Below are 25,520 nucleotides of genomic sequence, written 5' to 3' on the forward strand. Positions count from 1 at the left end.
CGAGTATCTAAACCACAACTTAAAGGGTCCGCCTCCTCTGCATTCGTGGTTCGAGAGCTTTAACCTCATCTCACCGATTGGGGACAGAATCCGTAACGGCAGTGTATTATACAACACTGCCCTTTACATATGCATGCAGAAGAAGAGCTGTGTAACTCATACCCTCATTGTGTCTGAAGTTTGAAAAAATAACCATGTTGGTGTCCTAGGCCTCCTTTTTCTCCATGCTGGGGATGACCTAGAAATTAAAAAATTCTTTCAGAGGATTTCCAACAAAACATTATTAATTGATGCAGGTTGAACAACCTCCCTGACCCAATTGAGATGGAATAACACTATAGTTTGTTCATTCTAATTGGGCTTATCTAGGAGGAACTCACTGCTACCCAATGTGAGTAAAGCAGTCTGATCGGCTATGCAGAGCGCATCATCATTTGCACACTGTAGTTCTGTGATGCACTGCCCAGTGGCTGCTCTGTTTACAGTACTTGTTGTTTCTTCCTGAACATCTGCCGTAGCCTGGTGAAAATATCCCCTATAAACAAAATCAAAGCAAGCTACACAAAGTGTGATCAACACCCTTTATTGTTTAGTAATTTGTTTTATATTAAAGTCATGCAATAAGCAGGTTAAAAGTAAACTAAACCCTGACTGAACAAAGTTCACTGGGAAATGCTCTTGTAATTGACACTGATTAGATATTTTCTCCTGAAAACCGGAAAACCTTTGAATAAATAAAAAAAAGGGGCAAGTGAACCTTTAAAAACATAGTTTGAAACAAATAAATAGAAACAGTGGTGGTAGTTAGATAAATTGAATTCCCACCAATTTTGTCAAAATGTTAATCTACTTCACTTACTTGACTTACAGCAATAATCAGGGAAAATGCAATAAATTCAACTGTATTGCATAATTCACTTCCCTTATTTTTTTTTTGTTCTAATCAGTTTTGACTGATAACATGAATGTCTGTCCAGACTTGTCCTGGAAGTACCTCACTACCCCCCACCCCACCCCCTTCCATTCCCAGCACAACCCCAGTTCTCTCTTATCCATGTTCTCCTGCCCCCAGGAATGGACCACCTGGAGAATGGCCCAAGTGTCTCAGTGGACTACAACACCCAGGACCCTCTCATCCGTTGGGACTCCTACGAGAACTTCAACCAGCGCTGTGAGGACACCAATGAAGGTACGTGGCAAATGCTTATTTTTATCCAGTAGTTCTCCTCAGTAATTGGTGCATATACCCAGAGACAGTGATTTCCAGTAATCGAGTTGCTAGTACTTTATTTCACACGTGACATTATGTTTAATAGTAGTTCCTGAGCACAATATTTTGTTTTTGTGATTTATAATAAGTTAATCGTCTGCTTTTCTATCCCTTACAAAGGCTTGATCCTGAAAAGCTGTCACTACGTGGTATTTTAAATTATTGCAGGGCATGCTGAGTGTTTAGCAGTTTGTGTGTGTGTTGCTTTGGTTTTGCTGACTGTTGTGGGATCCACTCAGATGTAAGATAGAGGAGGACAGCGTGGGGTGACAAGGTCCTGCACTATTCTTACTCTCCCCCCGCACACACACTCACACACTGCTCAGATTAAATTTGGGGACAGGTGGGTGTCAGTCCCCGTCACTGCCTCTGATTTACTAAGGACCTCAGGAAGAGATTACAGGAGTGCAGAGCTCTGAGCTGTCAGGGATTGTGATGAATAACACTGGTGTTTAGACTCGGTCACACATTCCTTCTCACTGGCCCAGATTCCAGTTGATCTCCCTGTCCTACATGACACAGCCATGCTTGGTTTTCTAAGCACATACAGTACAAATCAAGATTCGGTAAATCTATAGACTATTGATCGCCATATCCACAGTGTCTTAATTAAACATGAATTTAGACTAATTGGAGTATATATTATATTACTAGAACATGCATATTTGCAGTTGTATTTGAAGGCTTTTGTGAAGAGCCTATACATTTATTTTGCTTCTTGCTTTTGAATTCGAACCATAGTGTTATCGACACTTAGGTTATTGTTGCTTATTACCTGTCCAATAGTTATTTAGGAAATTGGTTGCTGACAATTACAGTGTGTTGAGATTTGTTACCAAAATGAAGTGCCAGAACATTATGGCAATGTTAAATCAGCTCTGAAATAGCCAATGCTAATGTTAGAAGATTTAAGAAACAGATTGGGAATCCTTGGCTTTGTCTAATAGTTCAGAATCCTGGCACCTCCAGGTTTAGTTCTTTACAGAATTGAGTGAATGGCTAGTTCAGCCTTGCCTTCCAACTCTGTCTGATTAGTACCACACAGCTTCAGTGCTTAATTTGAGCCGGATTCTGCCGGAACAGGATCCGGTACCTCTCAGATTTGACTTTTTTTGTTCCGGCACCTAATTTGCCCGGATCCGGTACCTCTCGCGGCATGATTTATTATTTTTTCCACTGTTTGCACTGTAAACATTCTAATAAAAGCGATCAGAGTTAAAGTTGCCTCTGCCTCCTCATTATTTCTCCCGCCCCCCGTAAAAGCTCATCCTATCCTGCCACACCGATTCCAGACCTGCTCTCTTATTTGTACATAGAGGTTATGGGGCGGGCCGGCGAGGTAAGTAACTGATCTTGAAACAGTGGTGGTCAGCTAGCGAGAGGTCCCTACGTAATCACGTCACGTAGCCTAGGCTAGTCGTCGCTACTGAATTTGAAACATGTCGTGGGAAAGGAAAGCCAAATCAAAAATGAGGGGTAAACTGCTCCTGATGGCTATGCCTTAGCTAGCAGCGCTGTCTGCGCTGCTAATCCCGCCAGTTCAGCATCACCACCGGCACTTCCTCCACTAGCTAGAAGACCACTAGTGAGTCAGACTCGGCGGGAGAGGGGGACGGGGTCGGGGAGGACTAGTGATGGGCAGTTCGATTATTTTTAGTGACTCGATTAATTTGATTCAGTTCAGTTTGGTGAATCGATTCATTTCGTTCATTTGATTCACTGATTCAATGACACAAAACCAATCAATGTAGACAGCATTAAGATTGTTTACGTAGGTTTATTTGAACCGGAAAGAACGAGTCGTTCACAAACTGCACAAAAAGCTAGGGAGAATATATTTGGTTGACTGGGTTCATAAACATTAAATTAAATTTAGTTTGACAAAAAAATAATAATATATATTTAGAATACTGGAGATAACATAACAGTTTGAACCATTAGCATTGTTTAGCCAGTATCAATCTAATTTAATCAAATCTTTAAAAAAAAAATAGTCAATTGCATTTCTTACGTGTTTCTTTTTCTATACATTTGGAGTCACCCATTTTTTTTACAACAACAAAAAAGAGAGGCTCGAACGAGTAGTATTTGTGGAACTAATCCGTGGTATTTATTCAGCACATAGCAAAACGCTGTTTGCCCAATTCCTCTTCTATCCAGTAAACCTTTGGGATTAGTCATGTAATCAATCACACGTTGAAGCACACCCATAACCGCAACATGTACATTTTATATAAACAGTTTAAACGTGTATATATTTAGTATTTTTTTGTGTTTAACACTTTAAAATAACATTTAGAAAATGTATATTTAATGTGCGTGTAAAATATAATAGACGTTTAAGAACGTCATCCATTAGAATGTGCAATATCCTCCTAAAAGGTTGTTGTATCGTAGCTGATACTACGTTTCACCTTGTGGACTAAGGGGAATCGCCATCATTATTAAATTATAAAATATGTAACCGTAGTTGTAAATTGTCATGTATAAAATACATTCATTCCTCAAGGTCAAATATGTAATCACAAGTTATATAATTAAGCCTTGGGTACAATAACGTTACAATACCAGTAGATGTTTGTATTTATTTATTTTGGAAATGTGGTGTATATTTCAATTATTATTATTATTATTATTATTATTATTATTATTATTATTATTATTATTATTATTATTTAGTAATTTGGCTGAATTTATTCAAGATGACTTTATTCAAGATAATTTGTGCAAAATAGTTAACTATAGATATGATTAATTTTGTATGTGTATAAAAAATAACAAACACACATAGGCTACAACTAGTAGTGATTCATTTTATTATTTATTTGTTTGGCAGACTTACACAAGGTTACGTACATAGTAAACTAAGAAGAACTGTAAGAAAAATAAAAAATAAAATTATGGTGCACAAACTTGTAATCTGAGTTTCTGACAGCGTGAAGCAGCACTCTAGAAAGTACACACCGTCTGGATCATAGATATATAGCTATGGTCTGGAGGATGTAACTGATGCCATTTTGGCTCACACAGAGTTCTTATCTTGCACTAAGTAAGCGGGACTTTGGATCCAACATGGCACATACGGTCTTCAGTTTCATAACACTCAATGAGTTGAGAGGCTACCCGGTTTCCTTGTTACAACGAACAAATCAGCCAGGCTCGAGAGTTAAGGAATCATTTCATGACTTTTGGCTGGTAACTCGACTCCTGTGCGCCACGCAGCTTGTTCATGGGGTGAAACAAAAGAACCGATTCAATAGGGACTCTGATCCGATTCCCATCGTTCACCTTAGTGAGTCGTTCAAAAAGAACAATTCGTTCGCGAACTACACATCACTAGGGAGGACAGTGCATCCACCGACGAAGTGCCCGGAGCAGGTGCAGTTTGGACGGAGGCTCAGTTCAAGAAAATGCAAACGTATAACCCCTGGCTTGTCATGCAAAATTCAAAGCTGGGCTGTACAACAGGCTATGTCACAGCCAACCGTGACCGGGAGTTCCTAGGGGGCGGCGCAAAATTGGCTGAGCGCTGCCTGGGTAGGGAGGGCTTAGGTCGGCAGGGGAATCCACGGATCACCGCGCATCAGCGACCCCTGTGGCCGATAGGGCGCCTGTGGTTCTGCAGTGGAGCTGCCAGATCTGTGTTGTCCTCCGGCACTATAGATCTGGTGGCATTGCTGTGGATCTGCAGTGCGAAAAATGACGTCTTGGCAGGAGCACGTTTCGGAGGACGCGTGTTCCAGCCTCCGTTTCCCGAGTCAGTGGGGGGGTTGCGAGCGGTGAGCCGAGGATACAGATATAATTGGGCATGCTAAATTGCGGAGAAAAACCGGGGTAAAAAATTGGCGACGACTAAAAAAAAAAAAAAAGAAATTGTTGTTCACTGTACACTTTCCAGGAGTCTAGGATTTGCTTTGTTGGTAACAGTCCTGCAGGTTCATATATATTCAGCTTGTACATATGCAGCTTTTATCAGAAGCTTTAAAGTCCTTTGTTAGCAAGGAAGTCTAGTGGTACACTTTATTTCCTCTCTGACTAGGAAGGCGAGAGGTCCAGACTGTGTGGCCCTCACTGACCACGGGGCTGAATGCTAATGTCTGTGTGTTTTCCTCTGGTCAGGCTCAGTTCTGTGTTGAAGTCTTAGAGTGTGTAAGTGTGCCTGATGGGAACAGTGGTTGGACGTTGACGAGCAGAGCAAATGCATGTCAGAAATATCCTGATAAATGGGGTGTTTCCACACGCTGGTGAAGAATGTCTGTCAGAACCAATAGCTGGTAATAGAGTTATTATTATGACTACTACTACTACTGCAAAGAGTTTACAATCCATTTTAAGAGAATAATTTGTTCACCAGACAACAAATAACCTATTGATATTGATTAGGTTAAAGGTGGCCTAATCTCTTGCTTCTTTTTATTGTTAAATCCAAGCTGGTTGTCTGGTTTACCGTGAAAGGCAATATATGTGTAATCTTTTGTTGTTGTTGTTGTGAGATATTATAACAATAGTATACATTACTGGCAATTATTGTAAGCCCAAAGTGTTAGAGAGCATTGGGTAAACAAACAAACAAAAAAAAACAATAGATACAGAGGGAGGGTTTCTCGATTTCTTGCATCATTGATTTAACTGCTGGGCCTCACTGCCCGCTGGATCTCACTGCAGCTCGCTGGGATATCCTCTGCCCTTCCCCAGCTGTTTGAGGAGCCCTGTAGGCTGCAATAAAGTTTCCTCTCCCTGCCAATCAAACTTTAAATAGCCTCTTCAGAAATAGGCAGGCGTCAGTCTTCCTCCTGGCTGTGCTGGCTTGTAAGCCTATCCCTCATCTCCAGTGTTCCCACCCTCCCCTTGGGTAAGCGAGCCTGGGGACCCCACCATCTCCCCTGCCAAGGGCTGGGGAGACCTGCCCTAGAACAGGCCTTATGGAGCGGCTGTGGAAACCAGATACTGATACTGATGTGATCATCATTTAAAACAGCAGCTTTTTCCTAAACCGTCCCTAGTTGTAAATGGCGAAGACAAGTAAATATTTCCTTTAACATATGATGGACTGCATGTCTTGAGAAAAGGTACTATCTGTACTTGGCATTCTCTAAGGAACGTTAGGCTTTTCATTTGGCAGAGGTATCCCTAGAGCACAGTGCACTGTGGATGCTGCAGTTTCTTAACAGAGCAAAGTCATAGATGCAAAAAAATAAAATAAAATACAACTACTGGATATGGCCAATATTGCAGGATTCCATTCTGTACCTTTTAGTCTTTCTACTGTGCTGGAGCTTATTTTACTGTCAGTGCATTGTAGATAGCTTTAACTTCAGAAGCCAGTGGCTATCCTGTAACCAAGTTGCCTTTCTACATCAAAGGAGAAGGACTGCTGTTAATAGAGCTAATAGTCACTGAAATATTCAAGGGTCATTCTTGAGCCAAATGTCACACTACAAATATCCAAAAGAACGACATCCTCTTCCGACCTCAACTCACTTTCAGACTATCAGGTGCACGCTTATTTGAACATGCCTTGCAACTATAATAATAATAATAATAATAATGATAATAATAATAATAATAATAATAATAATAATAATAATAATAATAATATAGTGGATACACCAAAGTGTACTGTAGTTTTCCATATATTTGTGTGCAATATTTTGTAAGGACATTTTTAGAGGACATTTATTATTATTATTATTATTTATTTCTTAGCAGACGCCCTTATCCAGGGCGACTTACAATCGTAAGCAAATACATTTCAAGTGTTACAATACAAGTAATACAATAAGAGCAAGAAATACAATAACTTTTGTTCAAGCAAAGTACAAGTGTGACAAACCACAATTCAATAATACAGCAGATAATAGTGATAGTTACATCAGGATATGATTAAATAGTGATAGTTACATCAGGATATGATTAAATACAAAATACTACAGGTTAAACACTTGGCAGATTACAGTATTCTGAAGTACAGGATTAAATGCAGTAAAATAGGGGGCAGATAAGAGCAAAATAAAGCACATTTAAATGAAGGGTGATAGTGTCCCAGGATACAAACAGAGGAGTTCTCTGAGTGGATCTGTATCTGGGGTAAGGCGCTTGGTACACCTGTAGGGCTGTCCTCCAGACGCCGGTAGCTCGCTGACATCCGCTCTTGAGTTCCTTGTAGAAGCGCTCGCTATCATGCTCCTTGTGAAATCACAATGAATAGCTGCACACATGTTAAAAACAGTTGGTCTACTGGATCACATGACATGTCACATGGCCACAGTCATTTGCATACATTGTAAATGAGGGAGATTTTAGAATATTGCTTACATTCATACATTTTGTGTCAGTGTTAGTCATGCCTTTTCATGATATTGGTAGCTCTAATTATTGTGTTACAGCAATGGCAGGGTGTGTTACATTTTTTGATTTCTTTAAGTAAAATGTGTTTTTCGTGCTGTAATCCATTTACAAACCTGAGCAGTCATTACAGGCATAACTTCCATCAGCAGTGCAGGCACTGGGGCCTGACTGACTGCAGTGTTGACCTCCAATTGGATTTTAATAATGAGCAAATGTACATTTAACACAATCTTCTCTGCATGCTATCAGAGACAATCCTACTCTCACTTTAAATAACCCAGTCTGGTATCTTACAGTTTGTAGAGCACATTGTTTACGTTGTTCTAAAGTTAATGTGGAGATTGAATCCCTGCACAGAAATTGATATTTTCTTGGTTACAGTAGCTGTGGGGGGGTAGGATCAACTGGTTATAATGTAGTTACGGAAGACCCAAACCAAATTGAACAAATGCTGAATTTATTTTAAACTTGGTTGTTTAGTATATCCAAGTTTAAGCTATGTGGTTCATCCAAGTGTTACTGCATTGACTAAATGAGGCTGTCTAATGGTGTTTTCACACAAGACTGTATAAGAGTAGTTAGAATGCACTTGTGCAGCTTTCTCAGCAGGAAACAGAGCGGTAGTTTCAAATGACTTACTTTGAAAATAACAAAAATGCAAATGTGTCCTGAAGTAGTGTGTGTAGAGTAAAAGTATTCTGAAACAGCATCGTATTTGTACCAACACAAACATCTGCTAAATTAATTAATTGTAACTCATAGTATTTAAACAGCAAGATATAGAACATTGGAAGCTGGTGACTCAGCGGGCTCTAACAATCACATTTCACGCAGAAAGATCAACCTCAGTTTGTATTCCAGCGTGAACCTTAAAATTACTATTTTACTACTTGTATTATAACCATAAGGGTCCACCAAGCAGACTAAACAAATTGAACAACTGAGATGCGGTATCTCCATCTGCAGTCATTATGGTTATCCCTTATTTAACCTTGTGACTCTTAATTTATATTCGTCAGTGTAACTTTAAATCAGACAAGACTCCCACAGGTGTACAGATCTCAGAAACAGTCTGGCTTATCTTTGCTCTTGTGCTGCTTTTGCTCCAAACAGTTTGCCCTGCTGGTGGCTTCACAGCTGCTGTTCCCAAGGTTGAATCTCTGTGAGGTCTGCCTTTCCTCACACAGCTGAGAACCACAAACTTAAATTGCCACAAATTCTCAAAGGTGGCTTGTTGTTCTGTACTACATTGTTTGTTTTGTGACCACAGAATTAAGGTTCAACACTGGTACAACCATGCAAGGTGGTCCAACTCATTGAGCTCATATAGTTTGTTTGCCTGATTGCAAGTCACCTGTATTTTGTTGAAGATCACAGATCATTGTGACAGGCTTGTGCATCATGATACATGACCAGTTACTATTGTATCTTACTACGCATCATACAAAGTAGTCCATGTACTGTGATGCACATAAAATGGTGAACTGTATGTAATGTATTGTATCATGAGTTTAGTGTATTGTTAAACCCTTTCTAGGTTTATTACTAATTCATGGAAAGTCTTAACATAAATGCAACACAACTTGTGTATAATGTGTCACGTTTGTAAATTCATATTCATATACACAAAGGCACAAACGATTGAAATGAAAGAAAGAAAGAAAGAAAGAAAGAAAGAAAGAAGGGGTCAGGCTTGTGATAAGCATCAGAAACAAAGAAAGCAGCGGATACATATACACACACACAGAGAGAGAGAGAGAGGAAGGAAAAAGCAGATGAGTTGGAGGGACCTCTTCTAAACTAGAGAGAGCCTTGTTTACAGTTGCTCTTCCCATATTTGGCAACAGCACTACCAGTGGCATTTTTGGAATAGTTCGAATGAAATCTGCTTCAGTAGTGAGCGAGTGTAACAGAGAGTAGCAACAGTGTGCTGGGCTCTCTGTGCCTTCTAGGATCTTTAATCCTTTTGGGATCTGCCAGTTGTGGAGAGTGAAGGGTGTGTTTTCTGAAGTGCAGCACAGGAGAGCTGAAGAGAAGCTGATCCCTGCCTGACGGTAAGCAGTGTTTGGTCTAGTCCCATTTCCTTCTGATACTGGAGGTGGGAAGTTATTTGTTTCCCTTGAGGGATTGGGTGAGAATGAGGTGTTTGAAATGGAGTACAGGGTACAGCTTTTAGATGTGTAGTGTGCTTGCTTTCCTAAACATAAGGGCATACTTTCAAAGTAAAAAACATCTGTCAATTTGACAAAACTAGAACCAAATCATTTAAGATTTCCTAAGCACAAGTTTCTTTTTGTGACTTGAACATGGACTTTTCTCCTTAATAAAGACTGCAATGAAATCTTTGAAAATATGCCTCAGCATATTGATTAAAATACCATCTCTAAAGAGTGAGTTAATAACATAGCAGACTTTGCCATCACAATATACAGAACTCTCCATTGAAGCACACAGGTCTAAATGACTTCTTTATTATCCTACCAAATGGGAAAGGGCTATGCTGTCAGATGATAAAACACAATGTTGTTTGCTGATAGTCCATTCTTTCTTTTTAAAAGACTTGATGGGGACTGAGCCCACAATTTGTCAGCTGATTGAAGCTGTGGAATATCTAGGGAATATTCTGCTTCAAGTTGGTGGCTGCTTTTAACTTGCAGCTCAGGCAGAGAATTACCCATGTTGTGATGGCTTTCATACTGAATTTATTAAGCCAGTCTAGCAAATTAAAGGCCATGCTGATTATTCATGAATGCTCTACAACGGTGCATGTGATTACTTAGTTGTTTGTTTATTTAGCTAAACAATACATTTGCCAAATAAAATGACATAAACACAGTTTGTGGTTTATGAATTATTTATTGTCAGTGCGGCTTCAAATATGACATAGCAATTATCATTGCTTAGTATAAATTTCCCAGCAACTGTATAGAATTAATTTAAACTATTTTGGATGCAATTTACATCTTCATTTAAGAGTGTTCAGTTTGTATTTCTGATAAAAATAAAGTAATGAGATAAACAAAAGATATAGTCATATTCTCCTTCTGCTTCTTCTTCTTCTTCTCATTATTATTATGTTTATTTTTATTATTAATAAAATAATAAAGAAGATGTGTTGTTGTAGTGATAATACCTTTACAATATGCTCTGCATGTATATGTTTTTGTTCTTTAAAAATCCAAATAGAAAAAACATATTTAAGAACTGTTGTGTTTGTTGTTATGTGGTATTCATGACACTTTTTGCTGAATATGTCTTCTCTAGGTGCCTTCCTTTTCTAGGTGCCTTAGCCAACGTGGAAATTAAATGTCAGGATTTTCAAAAGGTTGTAAATGATAACGCCAGTGTTAATCAAGAAATCTATATGTAGCATTGATTTTTGGCATTTTCAAGTGGTCGTTATACCTATTTCGTTATTAAATAATGGTCTTAATGTGATTTCCGAAATTATGTTGATTTACAGAATAATGTTAATATCTTAACGGGCAGTGCTTCTTGTGACCTATTTCTTTTTTTTTGCGTGGGAATTTAAAAGCAAATCCATGTTAATTGTCATAATTTATCGGGAGTTAATTTGCACTTGGAAAAGGAGGATTTTAATTAACGAAAGAGTATATAACTCACCTTGAAACAGAAATTTAACAGACCACGGCTGACAATACAGAGAGGGAGAGTGTACAGGACCAGAGTTAATTTCTTTCAGACTAGATCATTCAATATTTGTAGTTAGGAAAATATTTGAGCTTTTTCTATACTTGTGGTTATGAAGGAGATTTATGAATTCTGCATACGACCATTATATGACAGCTGACTGTAGCTTTTATTTGAATTATACAATTGAAATATTTGTATAGAAAACAGCATATTAGATATTACAATAAAGTTTCCTTAGGTAACTGTGGATTTGCAATGCGTCCTTGGCTTTTAACACCTGTGTCTAATCCACACAAGAACAAAAAACAGGCGTACAAGGGCACACAGATCCACTAGGAATGTGATTGAGATCATTGACATGGAATTTGCCTAAATATATTTAATGTTGTCAGACTCCCCCCACACTTTATGTACAGTGTACACTTTCACCTTCACACGTTTGTATGCATATAAAATGTTCTTATAATACTGTAAGTTGCTACTTCTAATCATGTTGAGTTTATTTATCGAGGAGGCGAGCAAAGAGTACCAAAGAAAATGCATGATTAGAAGATTCACTGAACAATTAATTAAATTTACATTCTTCTTGACAAAATGTACCATTTTAAATGAAGTTTACAAGTTATACACAACTTAGGTCTTCCCATTATTTTTTATTTCCATTTGGCTGCTGCTCGCTGGTGTGAGAGCCGTCTCCCTGTACGCTAGTTGTTTCCATAACAGTGAATTATGCTTCCATTCATTTTTCTTGATCTTGTTAACATGCATTTTGATTAACAAGTTCCCCTTATCTAGTCATTGAGACAGGAAGTGATGTTTTTTAACGAGAAATTCATTCATTAATGACCTAATTTACTCAATTTGAAAGCATCAACGGTTTGAAAATCACTTGCTACTAAAGCTGTCGTTACTATACCACAAGTTTGATACAATAACACTGGTTTTTGAAAATCCTGCCCAATATGTTTTAATGTCTGTCCACAGCCCTTACTACTTAGGAAATTATTCCAGTAAGGCATTCTGGCAAGGTTGAACATTTCTAAACAAAATGTCATACTTCAGAAATGTCATAACAATGTGTATGGATTTACTTTGTATTTTTTCTCTTTATGGAACATGAACACACACAGGTTGAACAAAAATAAACTGATTATAAACATTCACAGTTGGGAGAGCTGGATTATGGTGAAAAAAGGCCAGGTGCAATAGTGGATTTTGTAATTTATTGGAATAAATAAATAAACAGCCACAAGCGAGTACCACTGATGTCACACATTTATTCCTTGCTAATATTTTTCACAATGGTTTACTTTTTAGTTTTCCACATACAGAAAATTTCTGTTTTTTCTTTCCTCTATATTTTCTTTTAAGTAGTGTTATCGTGTATCGATGAACTGTGATTTCCATGATATATTGTAAAAGAGGTGTGTATCGTCTGTATTATGATACAAGACCAGAAGCACAACATAGCTCATTGTAGTTCACCAAGTGGTTCTTGAATGAAGAATAAGTGTTTTATAGTTGGTATGAATACATACTTTCCCTGACTGATTTAGTTTTAATCTTTTAACAAAATTGTCCATCATTAGATTATCAGTTGATCATATTATGCATCATACAAGTAGCTCATTGGGACCATCAGTATTGTGATACATATCTTACGTGGCCTGCCTATTGCGATACCTACCACAGCATCAGTGCATCGTAACCCCCTTGCTAGTGAATTCATTTTGTGTGCCACAAACAGTAGCTGCATTTTGGGTTTTGTAAGTTTGTATGTTGTTATTTTGTTCTCTGGGTGGTACTTTGGGGTATTAATGGTAGCTCCTGCTGATGGGATCATGAACTGGTCTTTAGCCAATCGCAGCTTCACTGCCTCCCAGCCATTGGTCTCTACAGTATAATAGTCATGATGTCATCTACTGCAAAAAAAGGTCTCATTGATAAACAAACAATTCCTTCATCAGTTAAATTTTATGGAATTTTGAAATAATTAGGACAGACAAAAGCATTGGCTAAAATGTTTGTCTTGTTGACTTAGCTGCCCTAACACAGGGTTAACATTGGACCAGGAAAATACATTTCACATATGACAAACTAAGCTGGCCTTGGAAAGTCTTTTTTTTATCAGTTACCGTGTCCATAGCAAATCTGGACTTCTTACAGAATGCAGCATCTTCCTCCTCCGCACTGGAAGGCCAGGAGAATGAGAATGTGTCTTTCTGCTCATACCAGGCCCCTTCATGTTTGGCACAGTCTCATAAAGCATGTATAGAAAAATAAAACAGGTTATGAAGGCATTATTGAAAAAATGTACCTAAAAGTGAATGGTAAAGGTAACTGTGATTTCACTGTATTGGAGAACATACAGTACATTTCAACCAGAGTGGCAGGACAGTACAAACAGACTTCGAATTGGCATTGGCTATTTATTAATTCATTAATTAATGTATGTATTAAATTTGTGTGTTCATATACTCATTAATTTATTCCCCCAGTAACAACTGTTTATTAACCAGGGAAAACAATACAATACAAACCTTTATACATCATTTCCCAAGGTGTTTTACAGCACCATTAACAACTGTGAACACACTGCTGAGGAAACCACAAAGATGAAACATTGTACAACAAAATAGAAGTTAAAGCTAAGATTATCCTGACAATGCACCTCCTCCTCTTATATGTTGAAGCACTGGCACATGCTTTATTTAAAAATGAAAAGAAAAACTTTACTCTGCTCTAATTAGGCTTTATTATGGAAACAGCATACACAAGGTTACACACACACACACCTACACTCATCACTTGCTCGCGGTGGACAGGTTCAGAGGTATCCGTCTGTGAATGTGGCTGAGAGACACTGGTAGCGTCTCATTTCTGCCCCCTGCTGCTGACTCCACTTACTACAGCTTCCTTCACTGCTGTGGCCACTTTTTCTGAGTTTTGCTTTTGTTGGATTCCATTGTTTACCACTGATTAGCTGCTTTCTGTACCTGCCAAATCCACAGTGGTCAGTCCTGGCATTGCTAGTACCAGTCATGATACAAATCCCAGGAATGCCCAGGGCTCGACTTAAACACACTTGCACTTAAACTAACCTTGTTGAACGTTCACAAGACACAAACGGTATAGTCACCTAGACCTCAAAACTGCGCCTCACAACACACCTGATGTGTGGGTTTTCTCAGTACAGCTACATTTATAATAATATTACAAGCATATGCATGAATCCCTTGTCAGAGGTTGCTTGTTCTGTATGTACTTTACTTTAGGTGAGACTTTATGTGAGTTTTTAAAATCCTAAAAGGAGTTGACAAAGATAACCTTTTCCAGTATTGTAAGTGCACGCTCAAAGGCAAGCCCCAGAGGACACTGTTGAAAATTGAGAGGAGACAGAGTTGAGACAGAGTTAGGACAGAGGGTTGGAGGCAGTTTTTTTACACAGAGGGGTGAGTGTATGGAATGAATTACCAAGCCACATTGTTGCTGATGAATCATGGCGATTCTTTATAAAACAACTAAGCAAAGTTCTGGGATAAATCAGTTCTTATTTTGGCAACCAGAACTGCAACCATGATACATCTACACTGTTGTTTTGCATTTTTACACTGCTTTTCCAGTAATATGCGTTTCTAGCGCTTCAAAATGGTTTACTTTGGTTCTTTGCGATTTCCTTCACTTGCCAGTGTCTCAATGTTTTACAATGGAAGAAGAATTCAGATACTAAAAATGCTTTGACCTGTGATCGTGCTGGTTGAAGTGATTTGGGTCCCAAGATTGTTTTTTGTGATTTTAATAATGAGAAATTGTTTTTGTAAAACAGTTTGCATAAATTACCATGTTTTAGCATCTAGACAAGGGACTTGCTATGAAGACCAGTTGTTGTTATTGTTCCTGATTCCGTATGTAGCTCACATACGGCATCACGCACAAAGCTGAAAAATGTGTAGCACAGTCATTTTATACTTACATTTTGTGAAATATTTCTTAAGGAAATCCTAGCTGAGTAGGAAAAAATGGTTATTAGTTGTTCCAGTAACTGGATTTATTCAAGTTTCATTATAGCTTTCTCCAAGTTGCTTACTGATTCAGGTAAAAAAAAAAACATATAACAGTATGCATTTCAGATGTTTGGCTCTACCTGTTTATGTAATACAGTCAGCACTCACATATCCAACCCTATAAAATTTTGACCAGTCAGAGGTTCTCCGAGCCCTAAGTTTAATCTCCAAATTTCAACATAGAAACATGAAGCAAATTTATTATAAATAGCAATCTTTATTGGGTCTTTTAGGGCTTACGCTTGCATTGCCAGCTGTTTACAGAATAGTTTGGCAGAGCCTGGCAGGGTAATTCTCGTGTGACAACGCTGCACTGTATGGTAGTACTACTCTGACCTTACCATATACAATAGAACAGGTGAATGGAAAGCTGTTCCGAGCCTGCGGCAAGGCTGTTGTAACCAGGAAGACTCAGAGGTAGAAAATGGAAGTTTAAGCGCTGGTGTGCACACTTAGTAATAATAATAAATAAAACAAAACACTAAACATTAAACAGAACAGAAAACACACTAACAAAATAATAGGCGGCACAAGGGCCAAAACAAGATGTCTATACAACACACTCATGGACGTAAATACACAGACAGGACGAGACAGCACGGAACACGAAAACACACACCTCTCACCAACATCAACATGAACTCTAACTAAAAACTAACACCTGTGATCACCCTATGTATACACCTGTGGCAGGAGCCTTAATTAATTATTTAATCATTTATTCAATTCCTAGCTCCAGCCACATTCCCACGTGTTTTTGCAGGGAGGATTTTATCACTGTGCCAGTCCTAGTCAAAAGAAAGACCTGCTGTTAAATTACTCATCAGTTCCCCAGTCTCACTCCAGGAGCACTCACTCTGACTGGGAGACTGTGCCCTCTCACTAGAATGCTGACTTTCAAACTAAAATGGATGGCATGAAATGTTTGTACCGAACACAATACTGACTGAGAATTGGTAACTGCTGAAATGGACCGGTTTTCAACTCAGCTTTTGTAACTATATATTGACGGATGTAAGGCAGCTTATCGGAAATCTCTGCAATATGTAGCTTACCCTTTTATGTAAATAGGCTTGTAAAAGTGACTCTCTGTCATGTAATAATGATAGTGGAAAAACGCCTATATCCCTCCAGAACAATAACAATTGTGTCACATCAGATTGTTATTGACCATTTTATGGCAGTTGTTTCTATTGTGTCCAGCTCCTGTCCACGTTGTTTACCAGCATGTAAGAGTTTATATTCTCTTTCATCTCAAAGCCGATCTATTAGTCGGCTGATAGCTGGGTAATGATGAAAATGGAGAAACATTGTCAATATTGCTAAATGTTTCAAAGTTTCATTAGTGCAGTGTTTGCCACAGCGATCGTTCCTGGTCCTTTTAACAAACCCTCTTTTCTCATTAGCTGACATTAGCTGGCCCTTTTACTGAAGGATTTAGAGGCTAGATGGCAATAATAAATGTTTAATGTGCTTTCCAAGGCTGCCTTTTTTTAAACTTAGGCCTCAATTACAGCAAAATGGGTTCCTGTACTTAAGCAATCTGTGGGTTACATTTGCTGATCAGATGCACTGAAGTGTAAGTGTTCATTTTAGTGAAATGCTTACTCCACATTTTAAATACTGGTACGTAGTAATCTTGGAGAAATTGTTCAGAAACAACAGTGTAGTTTTAAAGATCTTATACTGTTATCATTAGGGTATACCTAATTAATAACTACTGAAATTGTAGTAGTATACAGTGATTATGAGTTCCACACAATTTGTGTTTATGTCTTGTAACAGAGTAATGAAAGATATGTCTGTTACTGAAAGCTCAGCATGTTACTTACTTGAATGGTGTTGCCAATTAAGCACTTCCGACTTTAAAGTTTATGGTTCCTTCTATCTGTGAAGTTTTAGAAAGGACAGATGTTTAATATTAACTTCCAAGCTAAAATTTAAAAAAATCTAAAATTTTTGTGGAGGGGAATAAAATCATTATTTTATGTTCATAACGCTAACATTTCTACATTTTTTTGTTTTGGTTTGCCATGTTAATCAAGGCAAACATAAGGTCATTTTTACTCTTGGTTAACATTATTAGTTAACCTCCTAAATGTTTACCGCAGTAGAATTGCAAGATGTTTATGCAGTAAGCCAGGATTTGCTCTGCTTTTGCCACAGTATAATGTTGAAAAGTTGTATAAAGTTGCTGGAGTGAATGGGAAGTGTTGTCAGAGTAGCACTATATCAAACATCGAGACTTTTTTTCATGTTTGTGTCAGTTTGACAATGTGAATTTGTAATATGGTCAGATGAACAGCATCCTAATAGCAGAGAGTTTCTTCAGCTCAGCACATATAATTCTCCTTGGAAAAGTTTAAAATGACCCTTCTGTACTAATTTGGTTAGGTTTCCGTTCTGGATCTAAGGTAATGCCAGTACTGTTTAATCCTTACAATAAGTCACAGAGCTACCTTTTTCTATGTCCTTCAAATTGTCAAGACAAGCTTAAATAACAAGAACACTCAAGTGACTGTTGTTGCTGTGTCCAAAAGCAGCACAATAAACCATTTTTCTAACGTTTCTGCTTGACTTAAAACACACCCAAGACACTGTGGCAAGAGCACCATTAAAATGAAGACAGGGGTACTCATATTGTACTTTTAATACTATTGCTGGCAGAAATTACATGGCATTGGACAGTTAGAAAAAGCTTTTTTGGTTTTACACGGCCACAAGTAAATCCATCTTTGTGCCTGTATATAAATGTATTCACTGGTGATGCATTATGCCATTTGCTTATCTTTTTATTTTGTGTAAATTTGGTTTTGAGGACATATGTATGTTGTATCAGATTTTCTGGATGGCCACACCTGGGGAGTTCACAGATCCATTAGCACCATTCTTAAAAAAAATAAAATGTATGAGTTAGGGAACTTTTTTTTTTTTCGTCAGAAAATATTGTGTTAATGACAATATATAGTACATTTTCCCTACAATGCATTTTTATATTTGTCTATACAGTCGTTGGGTTTCCCCACACATCATAAACACAGTTATAGATGTACATGGGAATTCTTCAGAGTGCTCACTCACTATAAACAGATTGGGGGTCTATTCAAATAATCAAATTCAAGCTAAATAAGGGAGCCCTTCAGTCTCCTTCTCTGATTCCTAGCCTTTACCAAGATACTGAACTCAATCCAGTGCTGGAAAATAGCCTGGCTTGCACAAATTGTCCCAAACATTTTCCCACCCAAGAGCTGAGAATGTTGTCTCGCTGGTAGTTGAAAGAAATACTCTGAAATTGACATAAACAATTATCATCTTTTAGGTTTCACATAATAGTAAATAAAAATCAGCTTGAAAGGACAAAACTGGATAACTAATAACTGCGGCCAGCACAAACAGAAACATACAAGCTAAACCTAGCAAAGGAACAGCTACCAAAACACCCAAATCCAGCATTATTAATAGAGAGGGCACATGTCAGTGACATCAGCTGTTTCCAGATTAAAAATAGAAGGGTATCTGTAAACATCCAAACAGCTTTATTAATAGAAAACCTACTCAGGCATATATTTTTATAAACACATCCTTTATATTTGAGAGACTAAGCTTGATATAAACTCGGTGGCCTGCTCTTAGCTGCTATTAATTACTGAAAGACCCCAAGGTATATCCTTTATGTGTAGTATTCACCTACTGTCATAAGAAGTCGTCTTCAATTTTATTTGAAAACATGGTTTTCATCTGTTAGCATTAAAATATGGCATGTGAAAAGTAGTAGGTTACAGCAGCTGTGTTGTTTATCACTAGGGGAATGTTCTAGGGAAGGTTGCATCAAGGGCTGAGTTGTTTGTTTTTTCAATGTTTTTTTTTTTTTAAATAACTTACATGTGTTGCTGTTGCTATTTACGGCTTAATTAGCTTGTGCTGAGTTAATTTTTGTTGGTGCAACAGAGCTGTGATTCCAGTGTAATCTAGGGTTATCCTGACACTAAACCCTGATTATTTGACTCTGATCACAGATTGAGTCATTTCATGATTCATAGGGAAACTGTGGAGAGACCTGGCGTCACTAGTTCAGTGGGCTATCACAGGGTAACAAGGGTCATATACTGTATTGGAATATTTAAGATGGTGAAGTTGGAAAATGTATGAATATTATTTGATTTGGCATTAGATGACCAAAGTGTGGATCCACAGCGTAATCGTGTTTGGCTGATACATAGTTTGCTGATGGCTGGCAAATTTTCACAGTAATTTAGCATTTCCCCTATGGATTCACCCATTAATTCCGGAACACTCAATCTGAGGTAAAACTAAGGTCTAAACTACTCTAAATGATCATTGCCACATTTTATTCAAAAAGGAATAACATACTAAAGTTACCAAAAAATGAACAAACAATTTAGGTGTAAGTTATTTATTTTTTTGTTTTATTGGATTTCATTTCCTTCTCTTAAAAATGAAAAAGTTGTAATTTTGAGTAATTAGCTTTAAAATATATCAACTACTATAAGTAAACAAACATTTTAGCTAATGTCTTCATTATTTCAAGTAATATCATGATAAAACATGTTTACTTCTAACCATAGAGTGCACAATGCATTGCTTTCACAATAGTGTAATACATGACAGATGCATATAAGGACTACTATTGTGGGTTATTCCAAGGCAAAATATCCATTGGAGGGAAGGGAGCAAAGCAGAGCTGGGTGATCGAGAGGCTGTCCTATAAAACTAGAGCAACTGGGTTTTCATTTCTAACTATAACTAGCAGAACCAGGCCTCAAACAATTCATTTCCTACCTTTCTAAGGATCACAAAGGGAAGTTTTGTTGAAAACTTCCAATCTTAATTTACAGCATGAACGGAAACCAGTCATTTTGAGGTTGCATATACTGTAGTTGATTTCACAGCCCATTTGAGTTATTGTCTTTCTAAATGCACTGTCCCTCACTTGTATTAAGATATGTTGGCAAGACATGGATTTAAAAGCAACTTTCGCAAATGGAACAATTTTCTCTTTCGATTTACGCCAACCAGCCGGGAATGGTCAAACAAACCTTATTTCCTTATGGTTCAGGAGAGCCAGGAGAGATTGTGTAGAGCCAAAACTTGCTTGTACACCTTGTGATTTTTCTCAATGATCCACACTACCCAGAAGTAAATTGCTGCATCCACGTCCATGATGCGTTTCGACTACAAGAGTCTTCATCAGGTGGTGAATATTCATATAATATATATAGTAAATATGGACTGGAGAGGAGGGCTATAGTGGAAAAGTATTGACCCGAGGGAAGACTATTGTTACATACAGGGGGCATAATTGCACCCTGGGAGTAACAATAGACTTCCAGAGGGGCATTGAATTTTCCACTATTGCTGAGTCTTCAGTACATATTTAATATATGAATCAGTCAAGAAAAAAAGTGAGGCAAGGTTGGATAGTAAATATGACTTTATATATTTTGTTTAAATATAGCTGATACAGCATAAGTAAATAAATAAATAAATAACAGAAAATGTTTCTGAAGTTCATACCGCACAGCTATCAAAGCTTGTCTCAGTCTCCGTCTGGTTTGCTGACTGCTGCATAATCCAGTTTATATCCCGCCCATCATATTTGTTTTCGTCGAGTTGAATTTGTTTGAATTTCAGAGTCAGAAAACAGTGACATTTTAATCACCATTTTAGTGTTTGGCGCATCTTTCTTTTGTAGTATGTTTTGTAATTCATTTTCTGTTAAGTCACATAATCGGTGTTCAGCCATTTTCTCTTGTTGTGAGGAGTGCAGGGGAGAAAGCCGTTCCTTTGAAAAGGGACAGGGCTGACAGTGATGTGAACCAATCACATGACAGACAGAGACTATTGCCCGGTTAGTGTAAGGATGTCAGGGCAATAGTTCAATCTATTTTTGCTCCTATGATTAGGTTTTAACCAATCACAGGCCAGAATTTCCAACCAGTGATTCATATATATATATATATATATATATATATATATATATATATATATATATATATATATATATATATATATATATATATATATATAAATGATTTCCATTACACGAGAGTAGATGTTAAAACTTCATGCTAATTTGAACCTGGCTCTCGCCAAGATAAGCACCAACTAAGACGTAGCTTTACAGTAAACTAATGTGATCCATCTGTGTCTCCATCCATTTGTGCTTCCTTCCATATGATGATGTAGATATCCTTCTGTCTAGTGTTAATGGCTGAAGTGTAATGCTGGCTCCAGGGATCAGCTTATTTTGCCTCCCTGGCGCATCAGCACACACAACGGCTGCGATGCTGGCTCCGGGGATCAACCACAGTGCGGCCTCCCCAGCGCATCAGCATGACAACCGTCTGGATTGAGCTAAGTAGGGTACATCTCTGGGGTTTTCAAGTGGGCACCTTCCATCCTCAGTGTTTCGTCGACTAGCCCACGACACCTCAAGAGGGCTCGACGGTGATTCTGGTGTCCCAGCATCACCTTCCTCCGTCCCCCACTCAACTCAGCCCAGCTTACTTACCTGTACATCAGCGTTTCTTTCTTTCTATTGTGCTTGAGATCCCCAGCCAGAATCTTTCCGTCTCAACCACAGCCAGTTGCTGCTCCTCTCTGCTGCTTCAGATAAGTTCTTCACTGTGCGACGCAACTCTTGGCCACTGAATCCGACGTCTCTGAGAAACCGGGTTGTACAGTGTGCCACAAATCCTCGACAACCCACTTCCACTGGGTAAACCCGAACTCTCCATCCTCGCTGTTCCGCTTCAGTGGCTAGTTGAGCATACCGCAGTTTCTTCCTCTCATATGCCTCATCTACAGCATCCTCCCATGGCACTGTTAACTCTACCAGGTGAACAAGGCGTGCTGATCCAGACCACAAGACAATATCTGGTCGAAGGTTAGTGGTGGCAATCTCAGGTGGAAAAATAAGCCGTTGACCAACATCTGCCAGCATTTTCCAGTCTCTAGCAGCTTCCAGTTGTCCTGGGCGAGGATTGGTTTTAACACCTTTTCTTGGTGGTTGCTCTCCTGGGCGGAGGAATGTTGTCTTTTGTGTGTAATGTTTTGATGGAACAGGTGACAACTTATTGGTCATGTTACGCTTGTCTTCCAATGCTAAGGCCAAACATCGCAGCACCTGGTCATATATATATATATATATATTCAATTTGATCTAAATGTTGGCATGTAATTCAATGAATATACAGGGTTGCTCCCAAGAAGCAGACAAGAAGTCAGCTCTGTGTGTCAACTTGTGTTGTGGTTTGAAGCATCTTAAAACATGTTCAAGCCATATATATATATATATATATATATATATATATATATATATATATATATATATATATAAAACATTTAGTGATTTACATGCCAACATTTAGATAAAATTGAATTGACCCTGAATGTAATCAGTATATGACAGCTGTGTATAAAACACAGACATGTATTTTTATTTTAGATGCATCCCCCGTTTTAAACTGTGTGGCTCCCCTGGACTCTGATGATTCAGCTAAGATCAAAATGAATAGTAACATAAAGTTCCTCTTGCGCATTGTCAGTGTTTACATGGATATGTTGAAAGCTTATTGATATATTTAGTAATGGCTTTTAAATAATGCATTCTGGCATGGGTTACAGATTCTGATCCCTGTGAGTGCAATGAGATTAATAGCTTCATAACTGCTTATGCAAACAAGCACATGCACAGAATAAGATGCTCATTTGCAGTGAGTGTGGTCGTCAGTTCACAGCAACTGCCCTGGTACACATTCAACAAGCATGACTCAGCCCCAGTACAGACACCATTAATATGAGGTATGTCCTTTTGACAATATGTTTTTGATATTTGCAAGGCTGGGCTTTGCATTTCTACTAATAGGAACAATTTCGGGAGATGACTTTAACTTATATCTGTCTTCTGCCTTGAAATAAAAATGTTACAGTGAATTTTACACTGTTTGTTTATTTATTGTAATATTCTGACAGATTAGATTTTTAAAAATGTATTTACTTTTTTTGATGATGGTTAATATATAATGGTAATCTATTTATAAAGCAATACAAAATAAAAAGCAATACACAACATTGTTACAATAACATATTTAAATGAGCATTTAGAAAATAACTGGCTATTTCAATGATATCATTAAGAAGTTGAGTGATATATATATATATATATATATATATATATATATATATATATATATATATATATAAAGAAGAAAGTTTGTCAGTCTGTTCTCTGCATAAATTATTTTGAATGTTATTTTCGGTTGTTTTCATCCCATTATCTGTTGTGTTTAAATACTTTTTAATTCTTAAAATATCAAAACGTGAAGAAAATTGTAATATTAAATTCCGTAACTGCTTTATACCAAAACATTTTAAGAACTTTTAAAACCGTAAAATACCCATAATGCTGAAGGGAAAACAAAACTAAAATCAGTCAGGCTTTTTTGCAATACGGTCACCAAAGTAAATTGAGCAGACCCACCAAAGCAATGGTTAATCAGATATGACTGAATTCAGATATCCATTTGTATAATAATGCTTGCATTTTTGTTTGTAGGAGCAACATGCATTTATCTTATCAGGGATTCATGACACATTAGAGGTTAATTATCCTACCAGTAAAACATTGGCCTAACCAGAGAAGGACATAATGAAAGTTGTTGCTTTAAAAACAGATTTGTTTGCAGTGTTATCTAAGTTGTAAAAGCACTGCTTCTTGCTAGTTTTATACATGCTCTTCTCAGGAAAAAAATGCCTTTACCCCAACTTTCTTCAAAAGAAAGCCTTGGCGGTTCCAAATTTAGATTATTGGAAAGAAGGAATACACAGGGTTGCTCCCAAGAAGAAGACAAGAAGTCAGCTCTGTGTGTCAACTTGTGTTGTGGTTTGAAGCATCTTAAAACATGTTCAAGCCACACCCCGCCATATCAGAAGTGTTTAAACTTCTTGGGGGGCCGGCTTCAGATGTGTTTTGGGCCACACACATTTGTACTCCAGCCCTCTCTCCTTACCCAACTCTCTGTCTCCACTTCTAGCATTCTTACACAATATTCCTACTCTTTAGTTCACATCATAAGTAGTTTTGCCTTTTCCCTGATTCTCCCTTTCTCTCTCCCTCCTTCTTCCCCACCCTTTCACCCTCCCTTACTCTGCTAACGAGAGGGCGCGGTCCTCCCCCCAAACTCATGCACAGATTGTTTCCATTTTCCGCTTTCAGGTTCCACAGCTGGAAAAAAAGTTAGTGTCTGGGGTTGTGGTTCTTTCCATTCTGCTCCTTTGTGTGTGGGAGGGAGAGAGAAAGATAGAGAAAAAAAGCAAATGCAAAACATGACCACAATCAGAGACAATCAATCCAATTTCTTGACCACTTTTAGGAATTATATAACGAAGGATGGATTTATTAATCTTATGTCAGGGATTGACAAGAAAAAATAGTTTGAATTAAATGGCAGATACCAGCAATAGGTGTAACGCAAGAGCTATGTTATACATTTCTGTAACAGCACTGTACAAATATAAGGGATGTAATCTCCAAATCAGATTACATTTTCAAAATGAGATACATACACCCATAGAACATATTACAACTATTATCTGTAGGGCACATCGAATGTATAAGGAAATAACAGTCTTCCGAGTGTGTACATTTATTTTTTGAAGATCCTGGATTTTAATTTTAGCAAGTCAGTTTACGTGTTGCTTCTGCTATGAGTCTTGCTTAAAGTGAATCTGTTCTTCGGCTCTACGACGGGCTGGAATCGCTATGGACCCTTTGGAATCCCAATGAAAGTAAAGAGATATTCCATTTCTCTTATAATTACCTTCAGGCTGCCCAGTTTAACAGTCTTACATTCAGTCAGTACAGTGAAGCTACTACAAAGGATGTTCTTTAATAAGACTGTAAGATTCATGTTTATTATTAGTAGTAGTACTATTAGTATAAATATGAGAGAGTGGGAGGGGGAGGGAAAGAGAATGCATGAGTGTATTGCATTCAGACTGTAGCCCAGCCTTGGTGATGTCATAATGTGAGGCACATAGCTACATGATGATAAAGCTCACAATTACGTTGGTTGTCTACAGTGGTGTAACAATTCACAGAGCAAGAAGGTAGGACCTGTTTACCAGGACAGTTGCTGCTTCTGCTTGTACTGCAGCTACTT

At 37.8% G+C, this 25,520-nt stretch overlaps 1 protein-coding gene across 6 annotated transcripts in view; it reads left to right on the top strand.

Annotated features, from left to right (window-relative positions):
* The window catches only part of LOC117405963 (tensin-1-like), a 298,134-nt gene that overhangs the window by 228,425 nt on the left and 44,189 nt on the right, over positions 1 to 25,520 (top strand). For all 6 annotated transcript variants that reach the window (XM_059032054.1, XM_059032059.1, XM_059032053.1 and 3 more), the window contains one exon: positions 1,073 to 1,189. In XM_059032054.1, the coding sequence (XP_058888037.1) occupies positions 1,073 to 1,189 (117 nt within the window). The remainder of the gene's footprint in view (positions 1 to 1,072; positions 1,190 to 25,520) is intronic.

This window comes from Acipenser ruthenus, chromosome 10 (assembly GCF_902713425.1).
Source record: "Acipenser ruthenus chromosome 10, fAciRut3.2 maternal haplotype, whole genome shotgun sequence".
Classification (NCBI taxonomy): domain Eukaryota; kingdom Metazoa; phylum Chordata; class Actinopteri; order Acipenseriformes; family Acipenseridae; genus Acipenser; species Acipenser ruthenus.